General features: G+C 37.3%; 1 protein-coding gene across 1 annotated transcript in view; it reads left to right on the forward strand.

Annotated features, from left to right (window-relative positions):
* Positions 1–13,452, forward strand: part of LOC107679590 (microtubule-associated protein 1B-like) — a 37,570-nt gene that overhangs the window by 10,103 nt on the left and 14,015 nt on the right. Inside the window, exons 3-5 of the mRNA XM_016475179.1 lie at positions 10,442–10,524; positions 10,832–10,969; positions 11,075–13,076. Of these exons, the coding sequence (XP_016330665.1) occupies positions 10,442–10,524; positions 10,832–10,969; positions 11,075–13,076 (2,223 nt within the window). The remainder of the gene's footprint in view (positions 1–10,441; positions 10,525–10,831; positions 10,970–11,074; positions 13,077–13,452) is intronic.

Genomic DNA, 13,452 nt, shown 5'->3' on the forward strand with positions numbered 1-13,452 from the left:
ATATATATAATTTTTTTGTATATATATATATATAATTTAACAGGTTGTGAAATTATTTGTGCGTTTGTCAGTATGTATTTGAAGTGGTTTCGTTATTTTATTATTTTGTGCTTGTGCTAAATGACCACGAAAAGTGATTATTTGTTGCATGACGCATGCACTTCTACATTGAGATATTTTAGGGAGGCTGTGTTAAAAGTGACGTGACATGTGGCCAAGTATGGTGACCCATACTCGGAATTAGTGCTCTGCATTTACCCATCCAAAGTGCACACACACACCGTGAACACACACCCGGAGCAGTGGGCAGCCATTTATGCTGCGGCACCCGGGGAGCAGTTGGGGGTTCGGTGCCTTGCTCAAGGGCACCTCAGTCGTGGTATTGAAGGTGAGAGAGAGTGCTGTACATTCACTCCTCCCACCTACAATCCCTGCCGGTACGAGACTCGAACCCACAAACTTTGGGTTATGAGTCCGACTCTCTAACCATTAGGCCACGACTTCCCGTTAAGTTAAGATGCTAAACGTGTACGTCTTTGTCTGGAGGAATATAGGCTATGCTCAAAAGTTTTGAGGTATAATTAGGAATGTTCATGTTAGAGTTGGTGTAATTATTTGAACGATTCTTGTTTATTAACGAGTCTTTTAGTAGCCTATTTTTGTAGAAGAAAAAAATTGGACAAAAGAAATGTTATTATTAGTGGTGCAGATCGTTGTAGATTTGCACAAAATATTATTGCGAAAGATATGTTTATAGAAACTTAGGTTTCACAGATATTTTAAATTAATTAAACGCAAAATATTTTACATAGCTATATATTAAATAAAAAAGGACAATATGGTAACGTTTCAGTTAATTCCAAAAATACCACAGATTCCAATAAAACTCATATCTTTAGGCGACAGACAGTAAATGCACTGTTTGAAGTCTTATTAGCCTTACTAAATATAACATAACACAACACACGCTTATTAGTTCATTATTAGTTCATAATAGCATAACATTTAATTACAAATTAAATTTTGCGGTTTATTAACGAGTCATTTGAACACAACAACCGCTCCGACTGACTTTTTTATTATTATTATTAGTAGTAGCCGCTTTATGTTTTGATTAAAAAAAGAACCGTCTCAAATTATTCATTCGTTTGAGAATCAGACAACACTGATCGCGTTGTATGTTTTGATTCACTAAAAAGAACCGACTCAAAAGAGTCATTCGTTTGAGAATCGGACTGCACTGGTCCTGCAGTATGTTTTTGATTGACTAAAAAGAACTTACTCAAAAGACTAATTTGTTCTACAATTCCAATAAAATTACAACCAAAATAATGCAAAGTGTTGGCTCTGTCTCAAAATCTAGTAAGATGCATTCATCGACAGCATTCTACGGAACTTACATTGCTGCCTGGGTAATCGGTTCAGATTTTTTTTTTTTTTTTTTTTCAGTTTTGACAGTCACCTCTACCGATCTTTTTGTTTTCTTTAAACAGTGATTCCACTAAGTTCAGGCTATTATTTACTATAATAATTCAATAATATACAATTCTACAAAATCTTGATACATTCATAAACAATTAGCAATCCATGATTATGATGCCCCAAAATGCTGTCCAGCTTGTCAGTAGGTTTTAACAGCCACTGATTCATTTGCTGCTCCATGACTCAGCATTGCTATTTGTGACTCTTTCTCTCTTTCCCCCTTCTCTCTCTGTTTGCAATACATTTGCACATCTGGCTGCTTAAGGACCATTCATGAAAAATAATGACTAAATGGATGACTCGCTCCATGTTTGAATATCATTGTGGAAGCCAATTAAACCCACAAAATTACTCTTTGCTTCATTCGGCACAGCTGATATTAGTAGTAATGTTCAGTTGTTTTGCTCTAAACTTATCTATATCATAGGAGTACAAAAACATCAATGAACCAAATCAGACCTGCTTGAACTAAATGATCTAAGTACTCTAATTGATTGTTAGCTTTTGAGGAGATACTGGGGACTATTTTAAGTACATTTGTTTGTCAGCTCAGTGCTGAAATGATTCAGTCGTTCCTTAGTTCTCTTTTCTGATGCAGCTATCTGGGTGGGATTCTTATATAGAGAAACACCCACTGACATCAGTGGGTCTAACAGCATTAGCTGCTGAGTCATTGTCCCATTGGTACTGGTAGTAGCCTAAAGCAAAGTACGGTAGAGGTGCAGAATGTTTAGTGGACCTGCTTTACTTTGAGTGTCTTAATATGAGATGTAATTTCCTTCAAAATCTATAATCTTATTTAATTGGTCTTGTTTTGTGGCAGTGTGCTCTGTTATTAGGTTTTAGAGAGATTCTTTATCTTTGGCGATTGGGTGCTTGGGCTTTACCAAAGTGACTCGTGCTTTGTTCCGTTTGACATTGGAAAATGCTGAGAAAGAAACAGCCATTTTAGACCTAGTTTCCATGGACAACACAAATGAATGGTCCAACCTAGAAAATATTAGCAACTCAACTTTGGACTTACTGGATAATCCTTCCAGATTTAGGAACGGTCAGTTGAGACAAACAACCTCTCATTGGTGGATTACTCAGTGGAAAGGGACACAACTTAAGTAGCAGGTGCCCATCTGTGGACTGTAGCACTTTTAATTACAAATGAATCTCTTAGACAGGCACACAGTATTGTTCTTATCTTTTTCCTCAAACATTTAACTGGAATGATTGCTTGTCAAAATAAACCATTAAAATCTAATTTACTTGTTTACTCTGAGCATTTATACTGAGTCAGCTCATTAGCCAATTTAAATGTATACCGGTAGAACTTTATGTAACGGCTCATGGCACCTGCTCATTAAGTTTGTAATAAAGCAGCTTTCAGTATAGAGGGAATTTTAATGGTTTTGATGAAAGTGCGGTTGACCTGCATGAAAGCGCAGACATGAGTTGTGTTAAATGTGCTGAAACTGAGATGTGATGTCAACAAGCTCTCGCTGTGAACTGCTCACAGTCACAGTGAGGTGATATGATGTTGCTCCCATTTGCTTCAAACTCACCCTTTGGTGACATATTTCAGTCTTTATTCAGTCTTTTGAAGGGCGTTTGTGTTGGTGGGTATGTGGGTGAGTGCACAAATGGCCATCATCCCTGGGAGCTTGCAAATTCAGTGTGGGAGGATCACCCTCTCTTTGTAGTGCTGCAGTGAGAATTCCTCCCCTGCTGTTGAATCACTGTGATCTAAATTGGCCTGTCTAAATTGTCGCTTGTTCTGGTTTAAGATCTTTTACCTCATTGTTTATTAATCATACACATTGCCTTAGGATACTTCCTGTGTTAAATGTTGTTTCTTTGGTACAGTTCTTTGTGTGAAATGTTACTGCAGCAGGACTGGATATTGGGAATGTGGAATGATAGCATCTGTAATCTGGGAGTTAAATGTAAGCTTGAGCTAAATAATACATCTTTAATTTATTAATAATGCATGAGACATTGCCACCCAATATGTAAAGTATGATAACATAAAATAATCATGTAACATAAAACAAACCCAGGCATCAGGACTTATTTTTTTGATTTATTTTTTTATGACTGGCTAACTTAAACATTATCTGATTTCTTTATGTCTCTTATTGGTTCCATGTTTTTCTAAGCTCAGTTTTATTTCCGCGGTTTTATGTAGCAATAACTGTTTTAAGTTCTAAGATGGCGGCAATTAGCTAGCTTGCGTTAATATTGAAGGGGTCACATGACATTGCTAAAAAAAGAACATTATTTTGTGTAATGAAATGTGTTTATGCAGTTTAAGGTAAAAAAAAAACATTATTTTCCACATACTGTACATTATTGTTTCTCCTCTATGCCTCGCCTTTCTGAAACATGTCGATTTTTACAAAGCTCATCATTCTGAAAAGCGAGGTGTGCTCTGATTGGCCAGCTATCCAGTGCGTTGTGATTGGCCCAATTCCTCAAGTGGTAAAATGCGCTGGACACATCTGAATATTTGGTTTGAACTGTTGTAAATACAACTTAACCACTGATTTCTAGTTGTGTCCTCTTTTGGAAGGCCAAACAAAGAAGTTTCGCTTTCACAACGAAACACACAGCGTCTCCACGACATGGCGGCGGCAACAATACTACAGCGAGAATAAAAGTTACGCCTTCTTTCTTTGCGTGAACATTTGGGCGGTGTTATGCAAATCTTCCCACACAGTGACGTAGACATGTGGGGGCGTGTTAGAACGAGCCGTTTTAGGAGGGCGTGGACCAGTCTTAACTTTTATTAAGAATATCTCTTTGGATTTGAGACTTTAGTCTTTGCAACTTTTGGGATCTTATCTACTCACGAGTAGCTTGTAACACTCCAAAGAGAAAGGAAAACTTGAAATCCCATCATATGACCCCTTTAAAATAGAGATTACGAGCTGTACGGGAGACATAAAAGTAGCATACTGTTGTTGACGCGATGGACAATGTCTACAGTATAATTTAGCGGTCATTATAAAAAGTACTTTATCATCATTTTCAGGAATTGCAAATTTATCATTTTTTATGAATTACTATCATTTTAATCATAATTATTTTATAGGTAATTGGGCATGTCTTGAGGTTAAATGGACAATTGTTCATTTTATATGCAGTCACTGTAGTACACAATATTAAGTTTTCAAATGAAAATTCAACCACTCTTTTTAACAGGATCTCTTCAAAAGGCTGAATAATATTTAGAGCAAAAAGATTTATCATAGGCTTAATTAACAGCATACTATCTGGCTCTGCTCATGTAACTTCGGAAGGCCTTGAGTACTTTTATTTGTTAATAATCATTTGAATATCTTATTCTAATGTTAAATGAATTATACATGAAACAGGTCACATTGTGCATTTTGTTCCATTAAAAAGTACCTACTATATACTTTGATTTGAAAGATGACAACATGAATACTTTAGATCTATTTATGTACCATCAAATGTTATGATTAGATGCATATGTTTTCAAATCCACCCATAAGCTGTCTGTTAATCATCTGGTTAAAGGACTGTGGAAACACTGACATTTCAGAGCAGATGTTGACTCAGAACAGACCCATGTCCTCTCTTAGATCCGCTATTTATACTGCTTTCTACCTGCTTTCATAAACACTCCTCTATATTGCAGCTTAAACATGTTGTTAACATCTCAGCATGTGTATTTTCATAACTTGGTGCATCACTTGGTGTGTACTCATGACATTTTCCTTTATTTGGACTGCCTACCCACCAGTGTGCTGTTCAACCACTCTTTTTAACAGGATCTCTTCAAAAGGCTGAATAATATTTAGAGCAAAAAGATTTATCATAGGCTTAATTAACAGCATACTATCTGGCTCTGCTCATGTAACTTCGGAAGGCCTTGAGTACTTTTATTTGTTAATAATCATTTGAATATCTTATTCTAATGTTAAATGAATTATACATGAAACAGGTCACATTGTGCATTTTGTTCCATTAAAAAGTACCTACTATATACTTTGATTTGAAAGATGACAACATGAATACTTTAGATCTATTTATGTACCATCAAATGTTATGATTAGATGCATATGTTTTCAAATCCACCCATAAGCTGTCTGTTAATCATCTGGTTAAAGGACTGTGGAAACACTGACATTTCAGAGCAGATGTTGACTCAGAACAGACCCATGTCCTCTCTTAGATCCGCTATTTATACTGCTTTCTACCTGCTTTCATAAACACTCCTCTATATTGCAGCTTAAACATGTTGTTAACATCTCAGCATGTGTATTTTCATAACTTGGTGCATCACTTGGTGTGTACTCATGACATTTTCCTTTATTTGGACTGCCTACCCACCAGTGTGCTGGGTATATATTATATCTTTGCACAATAAGGCCAGTTATCAGGATTAAAAGATGCACTTATCAAGCTTCTAGTTTCTTCAAGATCTAATGCTTTTCTTTATTGTTCTTTCATTCCTGCCTATTAAAATGTCAAATTTATGTGGCCATATTATGTATAGAATGATAAGACATCTTTGTGACACCAGGACGTTGTTGTGAAATGCCGCAGTGTTGTGGAGTCTTGTCAGTGTTGGAGAAACATCCAGCCCTTATTCAGGACCACAATGATGTGGCTTCAAATGCTAATGAACGGGCTGTGGGTTGGCATGATCTCATAGTTGGCTCAGGCTTAGGTTGGAGTTTTCTGGCGCCCAAGGAAACAGTGGTACAGCACCAACAATCTTCTCATACCCTTTTTATTGCTTTAAAACTTGCTTCCTCTGTAGCCCACATATGGCCTACCTAATGTGCTCTTTTCACAATTCACAAACTGAAATGTATTTATATTGATTTTAATTGATTGATTTAGATTTGAATGATTAGCCCTAATTATTCTATATTTTGTATGTACATAAATAATGTTAGGCTAATTTGATTGCATATGCAGCTTCATTTATGTCTTTTATCAAGTTATAGACTGCTATCTTATTGTGCTAGTTATTAGACATTACTATTTTTGAGTTCTGTGAATCAGTATTGCCAGTATAATAGTTAAAATCAGAAATGTCCATGCAAATGAGGCATAAAAGCACAACATGCACTCCTGCTGGGTCATTGTGCCACTGCCACACCCTTTACCCAGGTGGCTGTCTGAGATTCAGTGACACATCCGTGATAAAAGAGGCTTTAATATGCTTAACAGCAGAATCATTCAGCATTGCCAAATCACAGGACTAGGATTACCAGAAGAAACTAGGGCATTCGCTTCTTGTGTAGATGCAACAGGGAGCGTCAAGAGTCCAAAGAAATATTGGACAGCTTGTGTTAGTGTTGTTTTAGGGCTTTATAGAGTGTATAGAGCACTTAAATCATGTACAGTGGCAGAAATTGCTCATCTGCAGGAATTATGGCGCCTAGCAGTGTAATTTATAAAAATCTGAGTATTACTTTAATGGATTTTTTAAGTTTCCTATCATACTTCTCTCAACCAGAGCACTGGACTAAGACTGGATTGATGAAACATTTATGGGATTACAATAAGTCCCTCAAAAGTAACATTAATTCCCTCCATTCTGAAAAGCTAGTTAGCTACAGTACTTTAGATAACAACAAACACCTGTGGTGCTTCATGCTTAATGAAAGTTCATCTTGCATTTTAAATAAAAAGAAATGCCATAACATTGCACAACCTCTGTGTCAGCTGTACATGAAATGGGAATTAAATGGCTTGTTCCACTGGGACAAACAGATTTAGTGTTGCTAATACAGTGCACTACAGCAAGACGTGCCGTTCACAAGGTTATCTGCTCCCAAAAGCACACAAGACGGTGACATGAGCGACTGTTTTAGATGCTCAGATGAGGCGATTCTGTTTCCAAACTTCCACAGGCCTCAATCTCTTGGGTGACCATATCTAGAGCAAAATATCTGGAGCAGCGCTGATGCTTGGTCTGTCTTCTACTATAGCACTGTTTGAGCTTATTTTAACAGAGTGCTCTCATTTTTGAAGTTCATGAGCAGATATTTATATCAAGCAGGTCAGGTGAGGTAGGACTGGATCTCTACACTGAGACCTTCTTAAAAACGACTTAGTGTTTTACGATGCTAATGTGATTGTGCTATAAAAATTGTCATAATCAGCGGTTATGAAATTGCTTGTTCTTTAACAGATTCACTGGATACCTTGGACTACTGTTACAATGCTACATTCTTTCCCATTCTTTAGCGACTGTGGAAAATTTCCAAAGGGAGTAGTGGAAACTGGAAGCTGGCTGAACACTCCGCTCTGCAAAACCATCTGTTTATTTAAAATGGCAAAGGAGTTTTGTGGTTTTTAAGCCCATTTGAAAATTTACAGGCTTTTCCAGAAAAAAATAAAAATGAATAAAAATGTATGACTCATCCTGCATTACAATTTATACTGTCCAATCAAATACTCTCTAGGATGAGTACCTAGAGAGTGAGAGGTGAGAACGTCCCACCCCCCAATGCCATATGTGAGAAGCAAATCATGGTTCATGGTTCTGATGTAACTAAAGCCTAACTGATTATTTTTAAAAAGTGGTGAACCCTTTGCGTCCTGCCAAAGATTCCTGTTTCAATACAAAATATGTCAATACAGGAATTATTCTTTTTAAGCTAATTATAATATAAATGCCACTGAATACATTTATTTTTGTCAGCAGGTTTGTAAAAACTCTTCTGGAATTATTATAAATTAAATTAAATGTAACATTTTTATATATATTTTTTTTTTTCCATCTAACATTTTAGATATTACAGTAATTCTGACTGTCTAGACAGAGTTTAAAAAATGTAATTTTTATCACCTACATTTGTTAATTCTCTGAGTTCTGCCTCTTCCTAAGATGTTCATCAAACAACAACAAAGCACACAATGCATTCATTACAAAGCCAATAGACCCATGTAGCTCTGGGCATTGTGCCTAAGGGAGAGCAACTGCAGTGAGAGCAACTGCAGTGCCTGAGACTTTCATACCTCCCTCTTTTCTTTGTACTTTGTCACTTTGCAAAGGGCAGCAGGGTCGGAGCTACTAGTTTCCGTGGCAGCCCGTATTATTTGAATTCAGTGCGTCCTGGTGAAATCTGTCTCACCAGTCTTCACATATGTTGTACTTTCACTTCTGTACTTCCTTCTCATACCATCTGGCTCATAGAAGCAAGGCTGGGCTTAGGCCAGCTTGGTCCAAACCCCAGTCGTGCTGCGTTCAGCAGCTCTTTGATTATCCCACTAATTCCTCAATACACCCTGCCCTTATAACATTCTTTATACAACTGAAAACACAGGATAAATGTGTTTGGACTGGATTTTTGAGATGATATAAAGACTTGTGTTGCATTTCTGTCATTTGATTTTTTTTCTTATTAGCCTGGATATCCTCTTATCATAATTTACACTTAAAACTCTAAACCCCTTACTTGTGACCGTAATCCAAACATCCATGATGTCTCATTAACAGGATTCTTGCAGGACTGTCCTTGAAATACATTGCACTAAGGTTGTCTTTTAGCTGTGGATATGCTGTTCTGTACATCTTGGGAGTCCTTTTCTAAATGAATGAATATTGATGTGAGTGATAGCTATGGCTTTCAGTGTTACTCCTGCTGCAGGGGCATTCAAACATTAATCAATCATACGGCTGCTATAATTGACTTTCAAATGAACAAATCAATGCAATGTTGTTAAGGAACATGCTTTAAAGGATTACGCTCTGGCTACTGTGCGTTTCAGTGAGTTATGGTTTAGCATTTAGCCCTATTCCCGAATAAGTTTTCCTAAATCATTTAGATGAGTGTTTCCTTTTTTTCAGAATACTGGTCTGGCATAAAGTTTTGGGGAGCAACTAATTAAGTAGCTAAACTTTTTTAGTAAAGTAGCAAACCTTTTCTAGTGAAGCTATTACCAACAGTCATATTGTATTTTGAATGTCAAATTGTATTGCACATGCAAATTCATCGCCAAGTGAGCTCTTTCTCAAATGTAGTACTGGAAAGCCTGATTTGTTCTACTAAATCATTTCATCCTAAACAACTTTCACTCATATGTAGTGCTGGAAGGTCTGGTTCATTGTAGTAAATTGGTTCATCCTGAAATGTGATTCATTTTAGTGAATCGGTTCATTTTGAAGTGCGAATCAGTTATTTATTCAGGTGAATCAGTTCAGGCAGTAACATGAACAGAATAAAAAAAAAAAAATTATTAATTCAAATTCTTTCATGTCGTTCCAAGCTTCTTTATAGCAGCATATTTAGTTTCTTACTGTGTTTTTGATTAAATTATATACTAGATTAAGTTATAACTAAGGAATATTCTTATTTTATTATTATATTTATTGTACATTTATTAAATCAAATTTGATGTTATCACCCTATTTATCCATTCATTCAAACTTTCATTGTTTTTGTGTAAGAAAAGTACAGCTCTGATTAAATTATAATCATTCAATTTTATATTGTATAGTTATATATTTAAAAAAGATTTTGCCCTTCATTGTAGTTAGTAGTTTTGCTAACTACTATTACAAAAGATTAGCTTGAATGTAGTTTAACTACTTCAAATTATTGTAGTAGTAGCTTAACACTTTTTGAAAAGCCAATAGAAAGCACAGTCATTTCTCTTAAAGGGATAGTTCACCCAAAAATGAAAATTCTGTCATTAATTACTCACCCTCATGTCGTTTCAAACCCGTAAGACCTTCGTTCATCTTCGGAACACAAATTAAGATATTTTTGATGGAATCTGAGAGCTGTCTGACCCTGCATATTCTGTCTTTTCACTTTCTGTATTAGTTTCTTTCGTTACAGGATGACCTTCAACTAGTGTGAATCTTTATGCTGCATCTGTTTTAGATGATTTACAAATCATAAATAGACTCAATGAGTGTAGTCACAATAGATATTTGTAACTTAATATCAACAAGAAAAACCATATGTATTTCTTTCAGGTCAAAGGACTCTGCACCACAAAAGTGATGTTCTTGAAACGGTTGTATTGGTGAACCCATCAGAAGATACCGTTATCTCTGAGGTAAGTTATTTAAAGAAAAACTCTATGGGCAAGATGCTGTATGTTTCTAATAAAGATAAATAATAGGTTTGATGTTAGACTGAATAACCTTGTTGAAGTATAACCTTGCTGCAAACAGACTGACTCTAATAGAATAATGTGTTTTAAATGCTCTTTTTGTCTCTTATTATGTCCTAGATCCACTGTCTTGTATCTGACCCAGCTGTGCATTGAATAACCTTGTTGAAGTATAACCTTGCTGCAAACAGACTGACTCTAATAGACTAATGTGTTTTAAATGCTCTTTTTGTCTCTTATTATGTCCTAGATCCATTGTCTTGTATCTGACCCAGCTGTGCACAAGCTACTGGTCCTGAGTGGGCAGAGTTCTGACCAAGGCGACCTGGTTCTCCAAACTGGAGTGTTCAGTCATCAAACCTTCTCACGTGTGTTTGCTGATCCTGGGGTAAGTTTAGATAATATAACTGTATTCAAATTGTATATACTGTATATATATGTGTGTGTGTGCTTGTATATCTTGACTAATTTTGGACTTTGTTTCCTCACGTAGGTCAGTAATTTGCTGGTTAAAGCCAGCTCTGGACAGTGGGCATCACTGACTGTGTCTTGCCGTGGTGAGGCAGGCTGGAGCTCTCTGGGGCAACAGCAACGCATTAGGGAGTTGCTGAATTATAGGCTGAATCCAGAGCCCATACTCCCTAAGATGGAGGGTGTCACTGAGTTTACCGAATACATATCTGAGACTGTGGATGTACCATCCCCATTTGACCTTCTTGAGCCTCCAACCTCTGGAGGATTCCTAAAGCTGTCAAAGCCTTGCTGCTACATTTTTCCTGGTGGACGGGGGGATTCTGCACTTTTTGCCGTCAATGGTTTTAACATTCTGATTGATGGTGGCTCTGACAGAAGGTCATGCTTCTGGAAGCTTGTCAGACATTTAGATCGTATTGATTCTATCCTTCTTACCCATATTGGTGCTGATAATCTTCCTGGAATCAATGGACTACTTCAAAGGAAGGTTGCAGAACAGGAGGAAGAACAGTCTCAAGGCTCAACCACCTACAGTGATTGGATGAAGAACCTGATATCACCCGAGCTCGGAGTTGTGTTCTTCAATGTACCTGAGAAGCTTCGCACATCAGAATCGAATTTGAAAGTTAAGCGAAGCATTGAGGAAGCCTCTCTTACATTGCAATACCTCAACAAGCTAGGAATTAAGCCTGAGCCTCTTTTTCGAGTGGTTAGCAATACCATCGAGCCCATCACTCTTTTTCATAAGATGGGTGTGGGCAGGTTAGACATGTTTGTCCTGAACCCTGTTAAGGACAGTAAGGAAATGCAGTTCCTCATGCAGAAGTGGGCAGGTAACAGCAAGGCCAAGACAGGGATAGTGCTTCCCAATGGAAAAGAGGGAGAAATATCTGTCCCGTATTTGACATCTATTACTGCTCTCGTTGTATGGCTCCCTGCCAACCCTACAGAAAAAATCATCAGAGTTTTGTTCCCTGGAAATGCACCGCAGAACAAAATCCTTGAAGGGCTTGAAAAGTTGAAGCACCTTGATTTCTTGCGGTATCCGGTAGCCACCCAAAAAGACATTAATTCTGGCATTTCACCTTCAGCAGTAAAACAAACAAAGCTAAAGCAAAGAACTGACAGCAAAGAAAGTCTCAAATCATCTCCCAAGACTCAAGCACCAGCTAAACCTTTTAAGAAAGAAACCGACGAGCATGAGGATGTATCCATGGTCGAAATGAAGAGTGACTCTGTCAACGAGAACAAAATTGAGAAAAAAGAAGAAAAGAAGCACACCAAGCCATTGAAACCAAAAACAGAAGTGACAGAAAAGAAAAAATTATTGAAGGAGAAATCACTGAAAAAACACCCCAAGGAAAGGGTGTCCAAAATGGATGAAAAGAAAGACAAAGAAAAGAGGGAAGTTAAGAAAGAAAAACGTGAAATTAAAAAAGATGATGCTGTGAAAAAAGATGAGAAAAAGGTTAAAACCAAGGACACTTTAAAACCTGAACTGAGAAAAATAACTAAACCTGACCTGAAACCTTTTACACCAGAGGTGAGGAAGACCCTCAACAAGGCCAAAACCCAAGGGAAACCCAAAACAATAAAGAGCAAACCAACAACTGCCAAGTTCGAGAGTGCAAGGATTGTGGCAGAACCAGTGGCTGAGAAGATTGAACCTGAGAAACCGGAGAATGGGACAGGAAAAGTAATATATGCTCCATCTACTCCAGAAGATTTAACAAAAGACTTTGATGAAATGAGACCTACTGAAATGACAGATCACTCTGAAGCCCCTAAAAGTGCCCTTACTGTCTCCGGATTACCAGCTAAAAGAGATGATGATGTAGCAGAGGAGCAAGAACAAGATCATGTTACAGAAACCGATATTGTGGAACAAAAAGCTACAGAGAAAGAAGCAGCACCATCAGCAGAAATCCAAGAAGTGCCATCAGCAGAAGTGAAAGAACAACAGGATGAGCCCCAAACATCAGAATTAGAGAAATTTGAGGATGAGGGTGCTGCAATTGAAGATGAAGATGAGGAAGAGGTTGAGACACAGCCTGTTAGAAAGAAGATAGAGGAGGAGGAGGAAGACATGGGAATAGGAGATGAAGAGGATGAAGGGGCAATAAAGGAAACCAAAGACTTAGAGGGAGTGGACAGAAAACATGAAGTTGAGGAAATGGAGAAGCAAAAACAAGTGGAGGAAAGAAAGATTGAAGCTGAAGAGGAGCAGTTTGAAGAAGAGGATGTGATTGAAAAAGCTGAGCTAGAGGAGGCAGAGGATTTGGATGCCATTGCAGATGAAGAAATAAAAGATATCTCTGCTGAGAAAGTCAAGGAAGAAGAGGATGCATACTTGTCAAATGTTGGAGGTGTTACAGCTGGTATTACCTCTACAGCCCA

Source organism: Sinocyclocheilus anshuiensis, unplaced genomic scaffold (genome assembly GCF_001515605.1).
Source record: "Sinocyclocheilus anshuiensis isolate Anshui unplaced genomic scaffold, SAMN03320099.WGS_v1.1 scaffold288, whole genome shotgun sequence".
Classification (NCBI taxonomy): domain Eukaryota; kingdom Metazoa; phylum Chordata; class Actinopteri; order Cypriniformes; family Cyprinidae; genus Sinocyclocheilus; species Sinocyclocheilus anshuiensis.